The 21,117-nt window shown below is 43.0% G+C and overlaps 1 protein-coding gene across 23 annotated transcripts in view; it reads right to left on the bottom strand.

The window, feature by feature from the left end:
* gramd1ba (GRAM domain containing 1Ba) overlaps positions 1-21,117 on the bottom strand; it is a 458,121-nt gene that overhangs the window by 124,271 nt on the left and 312,733 nt on the right. For 15 of the 23 annotated variants that reach the window (XM_085968004.1, XM_085968003.1, XM_085968011.1 and 12 more), the window contains 2 exons: positions 17,211-17,234; positions 16,842-16,928 (listed from right to left, as the gene is read on the bottom strand). The exons of 3 other annotated variants lie outside the window; for them this stretch is intronic. In XM_085968004.1, coding sequence (XP_085824130.1) covers positions 16,842-16,928; positions 17,211-17,234 — 111 coding nt within the window. The remainder of the gene's footprint in view (positions 1-16,841; positions 16,929-17,210; positions 17,235-21,117) is intronic. 5 more of the 23 variants (XM_085968008.1, XM_085968009.1, XM_085968010.1 and 2 more) reach the window with 1 other exon arrangement.

Here is a 21,117-nt window from a genome sequence, read left to right as displayed (position 1 = left end):
GGGAATCTTATTAAGTTGACAACAAACAATTATTTGGAACATGTTGCAAGGCTATAGAAAGAAAGAAAGACTTGCATTTACATAGCGCCTTTCACGACTGCCGGACATCTCAAAGCGCTTTACAGCCAATGAAGTACTTTTTTTTGAAGTCACTGTTGTAATGTGGGAAACACAGCAGCCCCAATTTGCGCACAGCAAGCTTCCACAAACAGCAACGTGATAATGACCAGATAACATATGCTTGAGGAGCTTGATCATAAACTACAAGACAGAATCCTGAGTGGTTAACATGATCATCCAATCAACCGCTCGTTTCGCTTCCCACATTGTATCATGGTATTGAGCACGTTCCCAAACTTTCCTTTTTAATGGCTCAGCCTTTTGAAGCTTCCCACTGAAATGTTACTGCATTTCAGGGAGATGCTTTTAAGAAATACAATGATGTTATAACAGGGTCAGATTATGGGTAAAGCAAAGAAATACTACTGTACCTACGTTCTGACTTAAAGCACTATGTACTCATCAGTCTAATTCTGTATTTATAGGGTTATCACAAAATGAGCAATTACCTTGTGGATTACAATTGATAAACAATCTCAGAATATATGTACATTCACTTCTAATATACACACAAGCACACAGGTATACATGCACACAATTTTTTTGAGTATTTTAATCTCCAAGCTATTTCAACATCACTAAATGTATTGGCTCAATATGGCCTCAAGATGGCAGACTGTATTTGTAGAGCAGCTAACCTTGCCTCTTTTTCTACAACAAATAATTACAATTATACTTATTTATTAACACATTTTTATTTTCAAATGTGCTCCAGTACAAAAATACTAATATTTTATATCTTTGAATTTTTTTAAAATTACTATCTGAACTGTGTGTTTCTCAATGAGGCAGAAATTCCAGTCCCTACTGGTGTGTACGGCTGTGTACCCACCCGTAGGGCCAACGGAAATGCCGGTTTTAGGCGCGCACTGCGCATGCACTGGAAACCGGCATTTCCGATCTGTCAAGAAAGCTCTTGACAGATCCTCCGCCTGCCCGGGAGCAGGGCCTCTGCGGGCGGAGACTTCCATTTTTTTGGAGACCCTCCGCCCGCAGAAAACGTTTACAATTCTTGCGCCTGTAAAAGCAGACGTAAGTAAGGCCTGCTTTTACCAGGATAAGAGTTGAAAAAAGTTTTTTTTTTAAATTCCACTGATTTATCATTTAAAAATACTTTGAAGAAAGGTAAGTTTATTTTTAGCCCCGTTAAAAACTTTAATTTTTTTTCAAAAAATAAAATTTGTGTTTAAAATACTTAATTTATTGTAATTTAAAGTCATTTTAAAAATGTGATTAAAAAAAAAAATTATTTAGAGTTTTACTATGTTTTTGGTGGTGATCTCTATTCATATATTTGACAGGTCTTCCTGTCAAATGTATGAAGGGAGATTCCCTTCTCTGATTGGCTCCCCATGGCCCATGTGATCCCAGGGACGCTGCAAACTACCTGCGCCTCTGGGATACGTGGGCCCTGCGCACCGACAGTTTGGAGAGGCCCAGGAATGGAACTCTGCGACTCCCAGGAGCCCTCCGGTCCAAGCGCAGATTTTTCTAGATCGCAGCCCTCCGCCCATGAGAGGCCTGCGGACGGAATTTCTGGGCCATTATCTATCCATAATGGCCTGGATTTTGCAGTCAGCAGCGAACGAACGCCGCGCACGGTTCATTACACTTATAGCTGCCCACAAATTTTTCGTGGGCTTTTTTGCGGCAACTTATGGTCATCGGGAGTCTGAAACAGCGCGGCACCCTCTACAGGGGATCGGAGACCTGTGTGAACAGTGCAAGCAATAGCGTGTCTCTTCAACCAATCAGATTGAAAAATCCTTACTGAGACACGCAGTGTCTAAATCAGGAAGTGTAAGCTAGAATATTTAATGCAATATAAAATTATGTACAGAAAGCGAAATAAAGAGAGGGAAAGAAAGATGGGATTAAGAGAGAGATGAAAGAGACAGAGAAAAAGTAAAAAAAAGTTTTATTTAATTTTTAAAAATCTCCAATAATTAAAAACTGAAGGAAATGAGACTCCACACTTGTAAAAGTAAATTTTCAGTGCCGGAGAAGTTGCTTGGCAGTAATTAAGACTTATCACACTGTTAAAAATTCAACTACAACTAACTCTTTCTGGCATGTTTAGTGGGTATCTATAGTTGGTATCAGTGTCAGAAGGTTGTAGGGTCAAGTCCCACTCCAGGGACTTGAGCACAAAAATCTAGGCTGACACTCCAGCACAGTGCTGAGGGAGTGCTGCACTGTCGGAGGTGGCCTCTTTCAGATGAGACGTTAAACCGAGGACCCGTCTGCTCTCTCAGGTGGACGTAAAAGATCCCATGGCACTATTTTGAAGAAGAGCAGGGGAGTTATCCCCAGTGTCCTGGCCAATATTTATCCCTCAAATCAACATCACAAAAACAGGTTATCTGGTCATTATCATGTTGCGGTTTGTGGGACCTTGCTGTGTGCAAATTGGCTGCCACGTTTCCTACATTACAACAGTGACTCCACTTCAAAAAAAAAAGTAGCTCATCGGCTGTAAAGCGCTTTGGGACGGCCGGTGTTCATGAAAGGCGCTATGTAAATGCCAGTCTTTTTTTCTTTTATTCTAGTGGGTAAGTACCACAACTTCACGCCCTTCATGTGTTTGAATGCTGAGTCTCTTGGCGCGGTACCGGTGCAGTGAAGCTTGTGGAGGAGCGGGGCAAATCGGGCAGCAACTTCTGAATTTCTGCGCATGTGCGGATACCAGAAGTTGCTGTCCAATTTACTCCTTAATAACGGTGGGCACTGATAGGCTCACTGTTTTTCCAACCTTAAAATCCGGGCCAATATATTAAAGGTCCAGCACAATAGACATGCTTCTTGCAAGTGCCACACTTACTTCTGGTAACACATTTCCCGCCACTCTCAACTCATTCTGAACATATTCTACAATGTTAGACTAAAGCACGCATAAAAAGACAAATAAAACGAGTTCATAATGGTTAAGTATTATCTACAACCCTGCTGCTAACTTAACAGAATCAACACTCTAATGCGTAGTGCACTTAGAGAAAGATTGGCCTCTATATTACCGGCCCCCCCTTGCCCCCACGATAGGCGAGAGGGGGCTGTGTGGTGTTAAGAATTTTTAAATGGCGAATGCGTCCCCAACCCACCGCGTACGCGCCTGCCGCCATTTTTATGGCGGTGGGTTTTGTGCCGTGCGAGTGTCATTTTTTAATCGGTTCCCTCAGTGCAATTGTAAACTTGATTTAAATTCAAAAGATGCCGGCCGGGTTTCCCTGGGTTCGGGAAACCCGGCAGTAAAAGGGAGGCAGGAGCTGATGGCTCAAGAAGGTAAGTGCCTTTTACAGCACTCCTTGTGGGCCAGGAGGAGCAGGACCTTTTCAGCAGGCGAGGGGCAATTATGGCCATTTTGAAAGGGAGCAAAGGGATCTATTAAAAACATCTGAAAAAAGAGGGGGGGGCCATATAAAGTAATCGGGCAGTTGGAAGTTGGTGCAAAGAGATCGAGGGATCAGGAGGTGGATTCTCACGGAAGAGATTAGTTGGAGAAGGTTGAGAAGGTTGTTCAGGAGCAGGGAGAGAAAGGAGGTGTTGGAAGGAAAAGTGGCGGTGTGGGCAAAAGCAGTTTGAGCAGACAGCTCGCCGTGAAGTAGTCCTTGCTTTCTAAGATCATCTTTGAGTAATAGGAGAATGTGGCTAAGGAGAGCAATGCATGCTAGAGCTTCACACTGTTGAGATGGGGGCTGTACCAGGGGGGCTGGCAAGTGTGGGAGATAGTGAGTGATTTGATGTGAATAAGAGTGATGAAAGCAGAGGTATGGGATTCAATGAACAGATCAACAGTGACAGAGACATAGTGATATGTGGTAGTGAGACATGGAGGGCCAGAGGATTGGGAGTTGAGAACCCAAGAGTGAATGTGAATGAGCTGGGTAGAGATTGAAACCAACATATTAAACTCATATTGCCCCATTAGATTTGTACTTATCATTCATCTATCAGAATGGTATCACTGTATGATCGTATATCTTCATACATGTGAGTAGTCAGTTCTGTATTGTGGTACTAATGTCACACGCTTATATTCAAGTGTATAATAAAAGTCTGCTCCCTGACTCCTCTACTTAATAAAAGGGCACAAGATAAGCTTCAGTTTAAAATAGATTAAGTTGCCAATGCATGCTGCTTATGTGGTCCCAGCTCACACCCTTGCTGGCTTCTTTGCTATCTGATTCACCTATAGTTGCCTGCAAGGTCACAAAAGATGGAATAGGATCAGAACAACGGAATGGAATATGACTATCTACATCATTCCTTATACGATGAGTTTTTCATCTCACTTAAGCCGCTTAAGAGAACATAAAAATGATTCTCCTGCAGCAGGAAGAGGGTGAGGACAACCTGGCCAGACATCTGGCACCCAGCCCAGCTGCAGTATTTTACTTGGCCTCTTTCCTGATTAGGGAAACAGCATGTGTCACAAATGGACCGAATATGATAAATGGAGATTATATAATGGAGGCAGCGATCCATTGCACAAAGTACAGAAATTATAATATGCAGGAAAAATCTGACACTTTATTTACAGCCTACAAATGTATTTTACTTTAGTTACAGTCTACAAACCCTCTGAGGGTTAAAAACTTTTAGTCATACAAAAGTACCACAAGGGTAACCCATACCGCATAGAACAGCTTTATTTAAAGCATATTGCAAAGAAAATGAGAAAAATGTATTTATAATTATAGATATGATGTTGAATAATGGCACTGCTTCTGAAGTGAAAAATGATATATTAACACTGAATAATGAAAATCAGTATTCTAAACCAATTTATTCTACAACTGGACTTGAAAGATTGTGAAACAACTTGGGTCATAGTGAAGTTTGATTTGATTTCTTACAGAGAAGTCACTGCGAGGGTAAGTCCTGTGGTCACAAACCCCCCTCCCCAATGAAGTGCCCTTTAGAAACATAGAAGATAGGAGCAGGAGTAGGCCATTCGGCCCCTCGAGCCTGCTCCGCCATTCAATGCGATCATGGCTGATCATCCAAATCCACTACCCTGCTTTCTCCCCATACCCCTTGATCCCTTTAGCCTTGAGAAAGATGTTCCTCTCTATTTTTTATGAATCTATAGTCGAAGAGCTTTTCTGTAGAGCCCAGAACTCACTCACGTAATTCATAAAAATTACAGGCAGTAAGGATTGATACTGATCAGCCTTGAGGCAACCATTGTGATGCATGTCTACAACCAGTCATTGGTCAGAGTAAGGTCACTTTACATTAAATAAACCTATCCTTAGAATTCCTTTTTAGTTAACTGACATTTCTAAATATTGAAATGTCACCAACACAGATGTGAAAGTATAGCATTGTAAATCCAAATTACAGGTTAGCACTATATGAAGCAATTTACTTAAACCGTTTGTCAGATCATAACCTCGGCCCCTATCACATATATAATATATATATATATTTCTCTTTTTTTTTTAATCCACACTTTCATCTGGGCTTTTTTCTTCCCTCCCACATGACAGCGGTCCTTCATTCTTAATGTCTCTCAATGTCTCTTAATCTCTCCTGCTTTCTATCCTATCACTGACCTTCCCTTTTGTTCTTTCATCCCCTCTCCCTTTTCCCAGCCCCTACTTGCTTTCCATCCCTTTTCCTGTTTTTTTCCAGTTCTGACGAAAGGTCTTCGACCTGAAACGTTGACTCTGTTTCTCTTTCCACGGATGCTGCCCTGGCCGGCTGAGTTTTTCCAGCGTTTTCTGTTGTTATCACTTAAACCCAAGTAGTCCAAGAGGAGAGCACGGGGATTGTAATACTTCACAGTAACCTGCAGAGGGCTCGCCTTGCCTGTTTTCTTAAAATCACTTAAAACTGCATTATGGCCCGAATCCCTCGCTGATGGAACATGTTATATTTCAGTTCAATTCAGGTCAGGCTCCCAGGTTCCTATTAACAATTAAGGGAAAAGGTTCAACTCTGCAGTGCAATGATTCAGACAGAATGAGGAGGGCAATCTCCTCCAGCTTAGATTCCATAACTACCGACCTACAGTTGACTTTGTCAGTGCAAAGGAGGGCTACATTCCATGATCTAGCTCGTAGTGCCTCGTCAAAACAGCGCAAGGATCTGTAAGCAAAATAAGTGCTTTTGATCCTCTTATTCAACAAAGCTCTTAGTGGTTTCCCTGAGGGAGATTAGTGTTCTCCAATATACACTTCATACCCTGCAATTGTGAATCCTTGTTCTAAGAGATGCGGTGCTTGCCACAAACACTATTTGTAATTGATTTGTAATTGACCTCACCGTCCTTGGCCTCTTGCATTGTTCCACGGAAGCTCAACGTAAACTCGAGGAACAGCACCTCATCTTCCGATTAGGCATTTTGCAGCCTTCCGGACTCAATATCGAGTTCAACAATTTCAGATCATAACCTCGGCCCCTATTACATTTTTACTTATATATTTTTTCCACCCTTTTGTTTTGGGTTTCCCTCCCCCCCGACCTTTCCTTTTTTTTCTCTCTCCCACATGGCAGCTGTCTCTCATCCTGCCAGAACATTTCACACCTAATCTGAGCCGTCTTTTGTCTCCACTTGTCCTATTACCATCTCGTCTGGTTTTGAATACCTCTTAATGTCTCTACTTATTTTGTTCTATCGCAGCCCTGCCTTCGATCTATTTCATTTCCTTTCCAGTTTTGAAAAAGGGTTTCGACCCGAAACGTCGACTCTAATTTCTCTCCACGGATGTTGCCTGGCCTGCTGAGTTTTTCCAGCATTTTCTGTTGTTATTTGTAATTGATTATTGGATTTCAAGTAATTCCAGCATAGAAATTGCAATGAGTTGAAATTCTTGTGATAATTAAGTGTTTTGAGGTTTTCGATACATCTCTGCTGATATTCATTCTTAATTCTGCCACATTTAAATTCTTCTGGTGGCAAGTCACAGAAGTGGCAAATGGGTTAAGAATTTCTGAACATCTTCTACCATCACAAGTCACAAGCTTTAAGTGGGGGTTGGCCATGGAGAGAATTGGCTTAATGTATTTTACAAGAGTAGTACTCTTTAAACAATAAACTTGGGACAGATTCTTGGCGCTAAGAAACTTGGGGAGAAAAATTTGGTTGGTTAGTTCCTCCAGTTAGCGCCTCCGGGGGGTGTGGGGCGCTAATGGGGCGCTAGGAACTTAGTGCGTCGATTTTAGCGCCGCGCACAAAATTGACCAGTCATTTTGCAGCAGCGCTAAACACTACCGCCACGATCTCCTGCGCCCGCAGATCGTGACGTCAGTTGAGCGTGCAACGCTCCGGACCGGATATTGAGTCACACCCCCTGCCTTAGCGCCTGCCGCTAGGAACGATGGGTAGAGGGGAACGTTTTCAAGTTGGGAAGGGGCTGGGGGAGCACTATTTAAAAGTGGGCGCTTCCTGCCTTTTCTTGTTGGCAAAATTTTTGGTACATGTAGGTTGAGAGGGAGAGAGACGTCTGGAAAAATTTAATGCTGTCCTAAGGAGTTTTGGCCCTCAGCACCACTTTTGAGGTTCCTAAGCGGCGAGCTCTTTCCCTGGGCCTATCCATTAGTGCTTCCAACACAATTGCTTTAGAGGTCTCTCCAGGCCGAGATTCAAGGCTGCAATGAGCAGGATGTGGCTGGCCAGCAAGATGGCCCCTCCCCTTTAAGAACTGGACGGCGCCAGTCTGTCTGGCTTCCATGGTTACTGACATCGCCTGAGCTTCGGTAGTGTTCTGAGGTAGCGCCTCGCTCCCCGACATTAGTGCCTTGAGAGGTGTGTAGTGTCTGATTTAGCGCGCAAATTACCTCCAGGGGCAACAGAGGCGAATTTTGCAGTCGGTGGCGATAATTAGCACCGGGCACTAAACTTTCCGCCCGGCCGATATTAGCGCCCCCAAAATGGGCGATACCCAATCTTTCCCCCTTGGCACCTTATCATACTGAGTAGCTCACGTTGGAGCTATAGAATCTATAATTACAAATCATTTAATGAATATACTCAGTGTAATAAGGTGCCTATAATCACATTCTGAAAGGTGTACATCAAGTGAACTAGTTATAGGTTCTGTACAAGTATAGATTTGTAAAAAAAAAATCACAAGTTTGTCATGTGACAAGCAGAGCTAGAGGCCTAACTTCATTAGGACATACTAGCAAAGGCTGAGTAATCCTTTTTTATTCATTCCTGGGATGTGGGCATCACTGGTAAGGCCAGCATTTACTGCCCATCCCTAACTGCCCTCGAGGTGGTGGTGGTGAGCTGCCTTCTTGAACCGCTGCAGTCTGTGTGGTGAAGGTACTCCCACAGTGCTGTTAGGGAGGGGGTTCAGGATTTTGACCCAGCGATGAAGAAGAAATGGCGATATATTCCCAAGTCAGGATGGTGTGTAACTTGGAGGGGAACTTGCAGGTGATGGTGTTCCCATGCGCCTGCTGCCCTTGTCCTTCCAGGTGGTAGAGGTCGCAGGTTTGGGAGGTGCTGCCGAAGAAGCCTTGGCGAGTAGCTGCAGTGCATCTTGTAGATGCCAATCAAGCAGGATGCTTTGTCCTGGATAGTGTCGAGCTTCTTGAGTGTTGTTGGAGCTGCACTCATCCAGGCAAGTGGAGAGTATTCCATCACACTCCTTACTTGTGCCTTGTAGATGGTGGAAAGGTTTTGGGGAGTCAGGAGGTGAGTCACTCACCGTGGATTACCCAGCCTCTGACCTGCTCTTGTAGCCACAGTATTTATGTGGCTGGTCCAGTTAAGTTTCTGGTCAATGGTGACCCCCAGGATGTTGATGGTAATGTCATTGAATGTCATGGGGAGGTGGTTAGACCGGCCCTTGCCATTCGTGTCGTATCAAAATAATGTCCTGTACACAATGGTGATCAGAGGCTCGTGGTGAATTTGGGGTATCCGCTGCACTTCCGACCAAGTTACGGCAGTGGAGCGGGAGCAGCTCCAAAGGAACTTCTCATCCCAAATTTCTCACTTTGGTTTCCATGGAATCACAAACAAATTCACGCACTACAAACAAATGCTTGGTATTTTACTGATTTACTCTCTACAGGTAGTAAAGATTGAAAAAGTTACCCCCAATTTAAAAAACAAATTTGGAACATAAAGGGGTTGAAATACTTTCTTTTGCATGTTCTGCTCAATTCTACTTCTCTTCAGATGATCAAAATCTTGAACTACTGGGAGAATGTCCACAAGGGCGGACCAGCCAATCAGAGTAATTCATATTAAGTTCTGCCACTGTTCACTGGGGTGATTGTCAGATTTTGTCTTCAAGCACAGTGACAATAATCGCACACAGGAGGAGCAACACTAATTCTACCCATTGATCAAAGTGATGGGTATATAACTGTGACCTTAGGGAAACTAACCTATCCTAGCCAATGCCATGCACACACTATTAATATGTTCAGTTCTACAAGGAACCTGGCTGGCAAATAAGGCATGTGGCTGTGAAAGGAGAGCAACCTGAACACCTAGCCCAAGGATGGATGATCCTGCTATCTCCGACACCATAATGATCTGCCGTCAAGTACCTGTTACATACAGCTAACCTCTGGAATTCTACAGCCCGAACAGAAGCAATTCCTTCTCTATGGAGTTTTGCTTTTACTACAACAACTTGCATTTATATAGCGCCTTTAATGTAATAAAAACGTCATAGGAGCATTATCAGTCAAAATTTGACACCGATCCACATAAAGATATATTAGAACAGATGACCAAAAGCTTAAATCAAAGAGGTAGGTTTTAAGGAGCAACTTAAAAGGAGGAGAGAGAGGTGGAGATGTTTAGGGAGGGAATTCCAGAGCTTAGGGCAGCTGAAGACATGGCTGCCAATGGTGGAGCGATTAAAAAAAAAATCGGGGATGCGCAAGAGGCCAGAACTGGAGGAGCGAAGAGGTCTCGGAGGGTTGCAGGGCTGGAGGAGGTTACAGAGATAGGGAGGGGCGAGGCCATGGAGGGATTTGACAACAAGGATAAGAATTCTAATATCAAGCCATTGCCAGATCGGGAGCCAATGTAGGTCAGCGACAGGTGAACGGGACTTGGGATATGGCAGCAGAACTGGGAACTGTGGATGTGCATCAGCGCAGCTACATTCCTTCATTCCTGCCTTTGTTCTGTGTTTATTTAATATACAGGCGCCTCATTTTTGGATTATTTTAACATGCTTAAACATCACTAGAACCTCATTTAATAACTCCCTTTGTTGAACAAAACAGCCAAATTCTCAACCAAGTGAGGACTTCATCTAATTCAACAGTTTGTTATGTCACCTCTGTGTAGACTTAACGATCTAGTGCCTACGTGTACTCCCTCCAAGGAGAGAGCTGGCAGATCGGAGAAATGGAACATGTTCACTTTTCACCATTGATGGCATCAAGTACTCCCAGGAGAGGTGGAGCTTTGCTCAGGTGTAAGGCAGCGCGCTATCTAGCTATGAGTGGGAGTGGCAAATTTTATTTTAAACAATGCATACTAATGGCACCATTAGGGGAGACTGGGTTGGGGTTATTGCTGAGCCTGGCAGAGTGAGGAAGCTTACAGTAGAATATAAGCAAAGGAAATGACAAATCCAATCAACTCCCCAGATCAATGACCCTTTCTTTTGATGACAGCAACACATCTCCCAGGGGACACAGGCTCAGGAAGTTCCTTTTAGCCAATTTCCCCCGAGGAGAAAATCAACACTCATTGTTTTAACAACATCCTGAAAAACAAACTGACAGAAGCAAACAAAAGGAAGTCAAAATTAATCATAAATCTTTATGGCTGATTTTTCTTGAATAAAGGGGGTTCTGATCACGAGTCCTGCTATCACCATTTTCTCAAAATTGTTGCAGGACAGCGTTTCATGGAGTTATTGAATGCCAAAAATGGAAAATGATCCAATTCCCCAACACCAATATCCCTCACTTTGAGTGCAAGAAACAGTGGGCACCTGACCTGGATAAGGTACTGGGCCTGATTATATGAAGCAGTGCAATTATCAGAGTATTTAGCGATGAAGTCATTTCAACGGTATATGTCAGTTTAGATCTCACGCACAACTGGGATCAGTAACTCCCTCCCTACAAATTCGCCTGATGATACTGTGTCACTGTATAAAAAACAAATTGACGGAGAGAAAAGGATATTAACTGTAATCATAATTCATTCTTGGAACGCTGGTGGGGAAAGTCCATATAAAAAAAATGGAGGATTCATGATGAAAAATTAATAAGTACACAAATACTGCAATTCTGGTTCTGTACATTAACAGGTCGGATAGAATGCAGATGTTAGCAGGAAAACATAAAACAATACCCCAAAACAGGAAACATTTCCTTTAAACGTGAAATACAATTGTGTGGTTGTAAACTGATTTGGTTGATGATCCTCCTTTACTCAAACCTGATCCGTTTTCGGTGGAAGGTTGTTCAATTATATTTTTAGACTATGAAGGGGTATCAGTGACATTAATATTGTTTTAAGTCAAGGAAAATGATTAGCCAGATATTGATTTCAAGTGGCGCCATTCAGCCATCTACCTTCTGTCAACATTTTGAAAGATTGATCTGCTTTAGCCTGGTTTTTGAAAAGGGATCTTTTTGCTGTATTATGTTTTTACCATATATCGTTATCAAAATTCGAAGTTACAGTTCCTCCTAATTCTGAGAACACGTCGGCCACCTTCTCCAAATTATGATTTAATCTGTTAGAATATCCTAAGGGACAGATTTGATCCGAGTTTAATTAAACTCATTTATACCCGTGCTCATCATCTCTTCTGCATAAGAACTGCGGTATTCTCCTTGCGTGTTCACTTTCCGTTCCATTGTACTTCTCACCTCCCCTTACTGTACCACTGGATAGAAGCTGGAGGGAGTGGGGGGGGGGGGGGAGGTAAATTATACCTTTAATGCAAGCTATCTCTGATCTAGAAGCGTCATATCTCTTAGATTTTTTTTGATTAGCTTTTTACATTATGAAGAGAAATGGTAACCATTAATGTATTAATCGTTAACTCTTTGCAATCAAGATAACTGGTGGCGTTTCGTGCCTAATATCATGCCTAATGATTGATTGACAGCTTGAAAGATAAGTAAATACAACTAAATCTTATCTGACTCAATGCTAGAAGTTAAATGTTAAGAGTTATTAAACACCTCAACATCGCAGCACATTGGTCTATGCTGCAGAGAGGGCGTATCTGCATTCCTGTAACTCCACACTGGGAATTCTTGATCTGGGACACGGCAGCAGGTGACTTAATGCACAGGCAGGGAACTTCCCCGCAGAAAGAGGGTGAAATCAGGACTTGCCCTGGCACCCAGACCAAGAATGACAGCGTCAGAGTCCAGGCAGCAGGTAAACTGGATGAAAGTCTATGATCTGTGGTTTGTACGGAATTTCATTCTCTGAAGTTCAGAGGGAAATGTTTCTCAGATCACAGGATGTGGCTTGGATGTGTTGTATATACACAAAAAATCCAAAGTGGCTTCATTCTGTAAGAAGTTCAAGTGCTTCAGATGTGCTGTGCCTGACGCCTCAGTGCTAACCTTAGACTATCTGTGGCAACAGGAGATCACAGGGTGCCCTTTAGATCTAGCATTTACATAGGTAATCAAAGAGCATTGCCCATCCCTCATTTCCCTCAGCCTCCCTTAACTTCTATGGTCTACACGCTTTTCAAATTCAACCTTAACATCACCTAACCATTACATCTGGGCTCAACTATTCCATTAGGGTCATGACCAGCTTTTCATCCTCTACCCTTCATATGCTTCAACCCATCCAAAACTCCGCTGCCCGTATCCAGTCCCCCACCAACTGCCATTCACCCATCACCCCTGCCCTCACTGACATTGGCTCCCAGTTCCCCAACGCCTCAAATTTAAAATTCTCATCATCAGGTTTAAACCCCTCCATCGGTAAGGAGATCGAATCAGAAACCAAATACGGTTTGCAACCACAAAACTGTTTGTTGTGTTTGACCAAGTCCAGACACACACCATGGCTGGGATTTTCCTTACCTCGGCAGGCGATGTTGATGGCGGGTCACGGCCACGCTGCTGGCTCCATCTCACTGTCTAAAATGAATTTACGTTGATAGGGCTTGTTAAGCCCGCCCAGCACATTTCCCGGGCCAATTAGAGGAAGCGGGTCTGGTGATGTCATTCATGACGCATCATCAGCCAGTTTCCTTAGAGGGACCATGGCCAACTTTCTTTCGACATTTGTGTTGTCAGTGTTCTACAGCATTGAGGTGCTGCAAACACTGACAATGACTGCACAGAGGCAGAGGGCTGCACCCAGGTTCTCCCATGACTCCCTCCATATGCTTATGAAGGGACTCAGAGTACGCAGGGAGGTCCTCTTCCCTTCTGATGGGCGGAAGACACCTCCCCAGGAGACAAACACAGCCTGGTTGCACATTGCAGAGGAGGACACAAGCAGAGATGTGGTCAGGAGGCCCTGGGTGCAGTGGTGCAAACCTTTCATTGATCTCAGCAGATCATGAAGCGTTAGTACAAAGCCACACTCAACCTCATCCTGCTGTGCCTCTCATCACATCCTCATCACTCTGCCTTCCCCACCCTACTCCTGCACATCCTTACTCACACCAACTTACCTTGCACCTCCACCCATCCCTCTCTATCTACATTATCACTTCCCGATCTCACTAGCCACCCCTCACACTTACCCTCATCTTTGTGCAATCATACCAACTAACAACACACAAGGGTAGGCACTTGGGTGTTTTATCCAATGTTTATGTAAAGTTTCTATTAATGTGCTGTCAAACATTGATATTTATATTTTCAACACTTTCCGGTTTTGTGTGCACCTTTGGAAGTGGCTTAGTGAGTTGCAGTGACTGGTGAGACATAATGGTACCCCCTGCAATGGTGATGAGTGTGAAAGGAATGGCTTGGTCATTGTAGGGATGCTTTATGGTGTTGGTGTGGGGTGATGCCAACCTGGCGCATCATGCACAGCGTAAAATTAAGTAAATCTGGCCATGATGAGGCCATCCCTGGTCTCGCGGGCAGCAATGTGCTCGGGTGCTGATGCCCTCTGTCCCGTGCAGCATCAGGTGATTGTAGAGAAGGTTGGTGGCGTTGTTGGTGCTGCTGGTGTTGGGGCTCATTGTGGTCCGATTCTGAGGATCAAGGCGAGACAGTATAAATGGCACACATGCTGATTGAAGGTGAAGTACAGATGACAGAAGCGATCTGTCAACGGTGAGAGAGGTAATGAGGTGAGACTGGATGGAGACCTGTGGAAAGACTTGCAACATGCTGAATCTGTTGTGGAAATGCAGTGAGGAACAGCTTGTGGCTGAGGAAAGTGATGTCAGGTGGGAACTTTTACTGTACATTTGAAGCTGTCAAGTAATCAGCTGGAGCAATGGCCACTGAACTCCCGCCTCAGGTTGACAGACGTGGTCACCAAACAGCGTGGTTCCCATGGTCAAGATGTTAAAGTTAAAAAGTACGGTAAAAATCCTATTAAGGGTCTGGTAAGTACATTATAATTAGATTAATTGGGTCGCCCGCCGTTGCCCGTCAGGTCTGCTCAACGCTGACAGACCCGAAATTGGGAAAGATGCATTGCGGTGGGTTGACAGCGGGTTCCCGACCCGCTGTAAAAAAAAAAACTTTCCCACCCAACCCGCCACTGATCCCACCCGCTGACACCCCGCAAAATTCTGGCCAGTGCCTTTGAGCAGTAGACATAGAGAAATAAATGATATTACCACGTTTCCCCAGATAGACAGATAATCTTTGTTGATCCTGACTCTCTTTACAACTTGTTAAGGAGAACTTAAGATCTTTACAGGCCGCCGCCGCTCACAAGCACGGTCATTGCTGATTCATTATGGCATGACAAGTGTTACTGTGAACAAGACCCCCAGGAATGGGATATTTCCTTCAAAACACCAGATGCCAATTTGTTCATCACTTAGGATGGATCTGATCATTCTGATCTCCACTGTCCCACTTCCTATCTCAAGACTGCCTTGGCTATCTTGTTTCACAATGTGGCCACAAAAATAAGTCAAAAGACACAAATCACACATCCTGCAATTTCAGCAAAAAATGCTACATTAAACCCTAAAGCATCCTGGGAATGAACAACATATAGCCATTTCATTATTTCTAGCTACAGTAAAAGTATCCAAACTATCTACAAGTAAAAAGAAACCAAAAACTTTAATAATGAGATTAAACCAAATCCTAACCCTATGTATATACAACTATCTCACACCCCTCCCTATTTATGTCACCTCCTCCAGCCCTACAAGCCCCTGCCCTGGAATTCTCTGTTCTTCTGCCCCCTCCCTTCGCTCCAACATTGGTGGCTGTGCCTTCAGTTATCTAGACCCCACACTACGGAATTCTCTGTGTAAACCCTTCTGCCTCTCCATCTCTCTCTTCTCCTTTATGACCCTCCTTAAAACCTAACCTCTTTGACCAAGCTTTTGGTCACCCTTCCTAATATCTCCTTCGCTGGCTTGACATCCAATTTTTTGGTTACGCCTCTGTGAAGCACCTCGAGATCTTTTTTCGACATTAAAGATGCTATATAAATGCAAATAAGTTGAATAATCTCATAATTTCTCCTGTTCTTTGTACAATTGGCCTTGGCCCTTTATAAGGGCTTCTCAATTAAACAAAAAATCTAATTAAGTCGGTGTGTGAGAAAATATGCATCCCACCTCTATCACTCATAACAACATATCAGAGATCAAATGACGCTCGAGTGCATTACAACACTTATCTATCAAGATGTTCAAAAGGTGCCATTAAATGGCAGGATGGAAGTTTTAAACATTCCCAATCCCAAAACAATTATGGCTCGGTTATAATACATAATCTTTGTGGGTGAAAGTAGGTTGGGGGAGGGGAGGGGAGGTAAAAGGAGTTTACGGATTTTACTGGTTTGGTGTATGACCTTTGCTAATGAGCTGCCAAGCTTTGTCATGTGGCACCATGTAAAATCATGTGACAGTTAAAATGGCTGTTTTATAAGATTGGAAATACTCAGCCGGTCAGGCAGCATCTGTGGAGAGAGAAACAGAGTTAACGGTTCAGGCCGAAGACCTTCTGACGAAAGGTCATCGACCTGAAACGTTAACTCTGTTTCTCTCTCCACAGATGCTGCCTGACCCGCTGAGCATTGTCAGCATTTTCTGTTTTTATTTCAGATTTCCAGCATCCGCAGTATTTTGCTTCTGTTTTATAAGATTGTTTTTTTTTTTAAAACAAGGTCATGTGGAAAGGTTGGTTTATTGAGGAATAAGATTCTTTTTAAAACATAGATATATATGTTATGTAACTCCTGTATAGAGGAGACTTTGGTTTATCCGGAGGTTGTATGTCCGGAAACCTCGATCTACCGGCAGAAATCAGGAGCCGTTTTGTTAGGTTTTTTTTTCTTCTCGTGGCTTTGTTTTCAACAGTCAGGCTCTGGAAAGTCTCTCTGAAGCTGTTGCTAAGCTACAGAGATGCTTCCAAGGTACCGGCCGACTGTTTAGAAGCTGTTGCTAAGCAACAGTGTTTGTTGTCAGATACGGAGATGAAAACCTCCGTATGCTTCAACATTAACGCTGGTATGTCCGGCAGTTTTGATAGATCGGCAACAACTCGGTCCCGTCGGTGCTGGATATAACAAAGTTTCCTGTATATTACACAAGATTTAGTTCACAGTAGACACAGTATAAGCAATATATCCACAATAACAATGAGTGCACCTGATTAGTAACAAGCTGCTTCCTGCCCTTTCCGTGGTTGGTGCACGTTTCAGTCAAATTGTAATGTACCAGCTTTTTGGTGGTAATCTGTTGCAAAGACAGAATTCCTTCAGCACAGTAACCAGAGTGGTCGATACATATGCAGCAGTTGGCATTTATACATTGATTAAAATGTAATAAATGAGGGCAGAGTTTGCAAGGCTGAATGTCTGGAAACAGATGCAAGGACGCAGACTGGAAGCTACCAGCAGAGGACAGGAGTTAAACAAGCACAAACAAGAGCACTGGTGAAAAAAAGCATTTCAGAGCTATCAGTTCAATTCTATCTAGACAAGGGAAGGAAGAAGAGCAAACATGAGTTGGCCTTACTTTTATCAGGTTTAGACGGTCATACTGAGAAAAGAAACACAAACAGAAAGCAAATAATAAAAATGAGAGAGCAAAGAGTTAGAAATATTCATGCATTGGTTTCAGCTAACAAAATAATAATACGTTCAAAAAGCACGAGGAGTCTGGCTGTTATAGAGTGGACTTTAGTTTAAAAGATTATTTAATAAGTAACAGTTCCAATATAACATGATCATAACCCTTTTGTTATGCTAGTGCCGAACTAAAGCTCCCTCACAAAGAGTAACAAGGTCATGCTCACAAACAACTAAATTCCTGTAGCCATCAGTGTGAGGTTATTTAAGTAGTTTGGTTGCAACAAAAAAAACAGCTGATGGTCATTAAACAATGCCAAGGAGTGTGCCTCGCTAGGCAACGGGAGGAAAATCAATTCAATTTTACTACGAGCCATCATACAGGGATCCTGCAGGAGGGACCACGTTCCCATTCTTCCATTCCCAGTTCCCAAACACTGGGATTAACCCCAGTTTGTAAACATTCCCTCCAGAGTTCTTATAATATTTTTCCTTTCATAGAAACATTCAAGACAAATCCTATTTGCAGCTGAAAATTGCTGTAAATCAAAGTTGCTTTTGAGAGATTTTTACTGCAATTTTTGGGGAAATTTCAGTTATGCTGACAAGAGAGGAAGACAGTGATTTAGAGAACGACAAGACCAGGAAAAATTGCATCTAAATAGGTCAAATGATAGTAAAGTGCATCTATTTGTGACAGTTATATGTAGAAGAAAATGTTAACAGGACTATATTAATCACATAAACAATGAACAAGCATTTATTAAAAACTGGGCCTCCAAAAGATCCAACAGTAACAGAGGACAGATGTGAAATGCATTTTAGTTTTAGTTTATTTTTGTCGCCCTCCTTCTATCTGATCTTCTCTAACCCGAAGGATCTGCTGTCCATTACATAGTCTCCTTTACTGATGGTCACAATATGAACTGTAGGCACATTTATGGTCAATGCCACTCCACTGTTGGCTGACAGAAAATACACATTGTGGGTCAAGGGGATGGTCACTTCCCTGGTTCTGCCTTTCCCCTCTCCAACAGCCTTTCCTCTCCCAGAAAAAGGGGCATTCCATCACAACAAACTATCTCATCTAGTAGGCCAACTAGGAAGTTATGGCACTGGTTGCCAACAGCAGCAGCTGGCTTGAGTGACATATACTGTTGCATTCAATCTCATGATCATCTGAGTTGAAGGAAGGTGGTCTACTGCATCTGGTCAAAATCAGCACCATCAATTATGAACACAGAATTTAATCAAAATACCATAATGTAATACCATTAAATATCACGATTATTATACGAAGCTTCCTTCTTTCCCTGTTTATCCCCCCCCTTTACTTCCATTCACTATCTATGTAAGATGCTTGTGAAGCAGGCTGGCCTGCTGTCGCACATGTATACACACCCTTCCCAAGCTGAGATAGTAGGCCAGCCTTCTGTGCAAGCACCGTTTCTGTGACCCATGCTGAGGTAGTGAACAACATTTTATTATGAGGTTGTTGAAAGGCCTAGGCTCTATCTGTTTCTATAGACGAGGTGGGGGAAGAGGAAGTTCTGTACTTGCTGAATGCATCAATTTGACACCAAGAAGACTTGTTAGAAGTCTATTTTCCCCATCAGATAGAGCTGGAACATCTGCTTAATTTATATGGGGCCTTTAATGGCAGAAACCAAATAATGCAGTAGCATTATACTGAATAAACCCATGTATTATACCTCAGAACTTGAACACCGACAGTGAAAGTCCCAAATCAGTAACCCTGATCTGTCAAAGTGTTCAGGCCTTGGCAGTAATCCCGACAATATTCTCTCTTCCGATAGCACCGACTCATGTTGGGGTACAATTCTATGGTTGCCAGCTGCTTATGGTATCTCACTCAAATGTGTGTTCTTCATGCGTGAGCCATAGAAACATACATAGAAGATAGGAGCAGGAGTAGGCCATTCGGCCCCTCGAACCTGCTCCGCCATTTAATGAGATCATGGCTGATCATCCAAATTCAGTACCCTGTCCCTGCTTTCTCCCCATATCCCTTGATCCCTTTAGCCTTAAGAAATATATCTAACTCCTTCTTGAACATATTTAATGAATTGGCCTCAACTGCCTTGTGTGGTAGAGAATTCCACAGGTTCACCACTCTCTGGGTGAAGAAATTCCTCCTCATCTCTGTCCTAAATGGCTTACCCCTTATCCTTAGACTGTGACCACTGGTTCTGGACTCCCCCGCCATCAGGAACATCCTTCCTGCATCTAGTCTGTCTAGTCCTGTTAGAATTTTATAAGTTTCAATGAGATCCCCTCTCATTCTTCTAAACTCTAGCGAATATAAGCCTAATCGACCCAATCTCTCCTCCTACGTCATTTCTGCCATCCCAGGTATCAGTCTGGTGAATCTTCGCTGCACTCTCTCCATGGCAAGAACATCCTTCCTCAGATAAGGCGACCAAAACTGCACACAAGGTGTGGTCTCACCAAGGCCTTGTACAACTGCAGCAAGACATCCTTGCTCCTGTACTCGAATCCTCTCGCTGTGAAGGCCAACATACCATTTGCCTTCTTAACTGCCTGCTGCACCTGCATGCTTACCTTCAGTGACTGGTGCACAAGGACACCCAGGTGTCATTGCACTTCCCCTTCTCCCAATCTATTGCTGTTCAGATAATAATCTGTCTTCCTGTTTTTGCCACTGAATTGGATAACCTCACATTTATCCACATTATACTGCATCTGCCCAATCACCCAACCTGTCCTAATCATACTGGGGCTTCTCGGCATCATCCTCACAGCACACACACCCACTCAGCTTTGTGTCGTCTGCAAACTTGGAGATATTACATCTAGTTCCCCCGTCTAGATCCCTCGCCAAGACAGTATCAGCAAGATATTTGACCTTGAGGGGACATCGTAGCCGAGCCCAATCCTATCATCACCCAAACACTTTTCAGCACAGGTCACTGGTTAGAGATTGGGAACAGGGACCTGGCCAAATTTTGCCCCCTCTACCCAGACACACTGAAGTCAACTGTAATGTTTCTGCCATGATCAGCTAATCCAGAAGAGAGCAAGAACCAAACCTGGGATCTTCCTAGTCTGAATGGCACAAGTCTACAAAAGGCAGTGCAGTTATTAAATGAGCCATCAGGCAAGCAGCAGTGGATGTGAAATGAGTAGCTCCCAGGTACAATAGCAGCTCATTTGAATAAAACATTTGCATGTCTTTAGCGAAAGCTAAATGTAAGGAATTTTTATGATCATTCAAAATAAGTGCAATGTCTGCTCCTCTTAATTCAAAGTACCTAACAATTAAAACATTTTTTTTAAGTAGCATGTTCTTTCTCTGCTGTGGTATTTGAGCCACTAAATCATTGTTTTTAGTACAAAGATGTCTTTGAATTATTAGGAGTAGATTGTGTCTAGTGAAAGAAACAAAGGATCTCAGAGGCAAGTGTGGCTGAGTTTCCAAACAGGAAGAAGCACGTGCCAATATAGGAGTGTGAAATGAAGTGATTGTGACAGTATAGAGAACACCACACAATGCAGTGCTATTGCCATAAATATGTTTATTTACTACTTCTGGATAGCACATATCATGTTAATTGGAAACATGGCATTTTGTCAGCTAATTCAATATCCAAATGTAGAGATGGCTGCAAGAATGCAACAGTTTCGAGTCACAGTTTCTCTGACAAATAAATAGCACTCAAGAGTAGAGCAAATTGACGGTAGAGAAGCAATGGCTAGCATTTAAAGAATTCATACATAATTTACAACAAATAAACATTCCTTTAAGGCACAAAAACCCCACAGGAAAAGTGGTCCAACCGTGGCTAACAAGAGAAGTGAGATAGTATTAGATC

Source organism: Somniosus microcephalus, chromosome 26 (genome assembly GCF_052327205.1).
Source record: "Somniosus microcephalus isolate GS21.2 chromosome 26, FLI_Smic_1.0, whole genome shotgun sequence".
Taxonomy (NCBI): Eukaryota; Metazoa; Chordata; class Chondrichthyes; order Squaliformes; family Somniosidae; genus Somniosus; species Somniosus microcephalus.
This window is presented reverse-complemented; position numbering and strand designations above follow the sequence as displayed.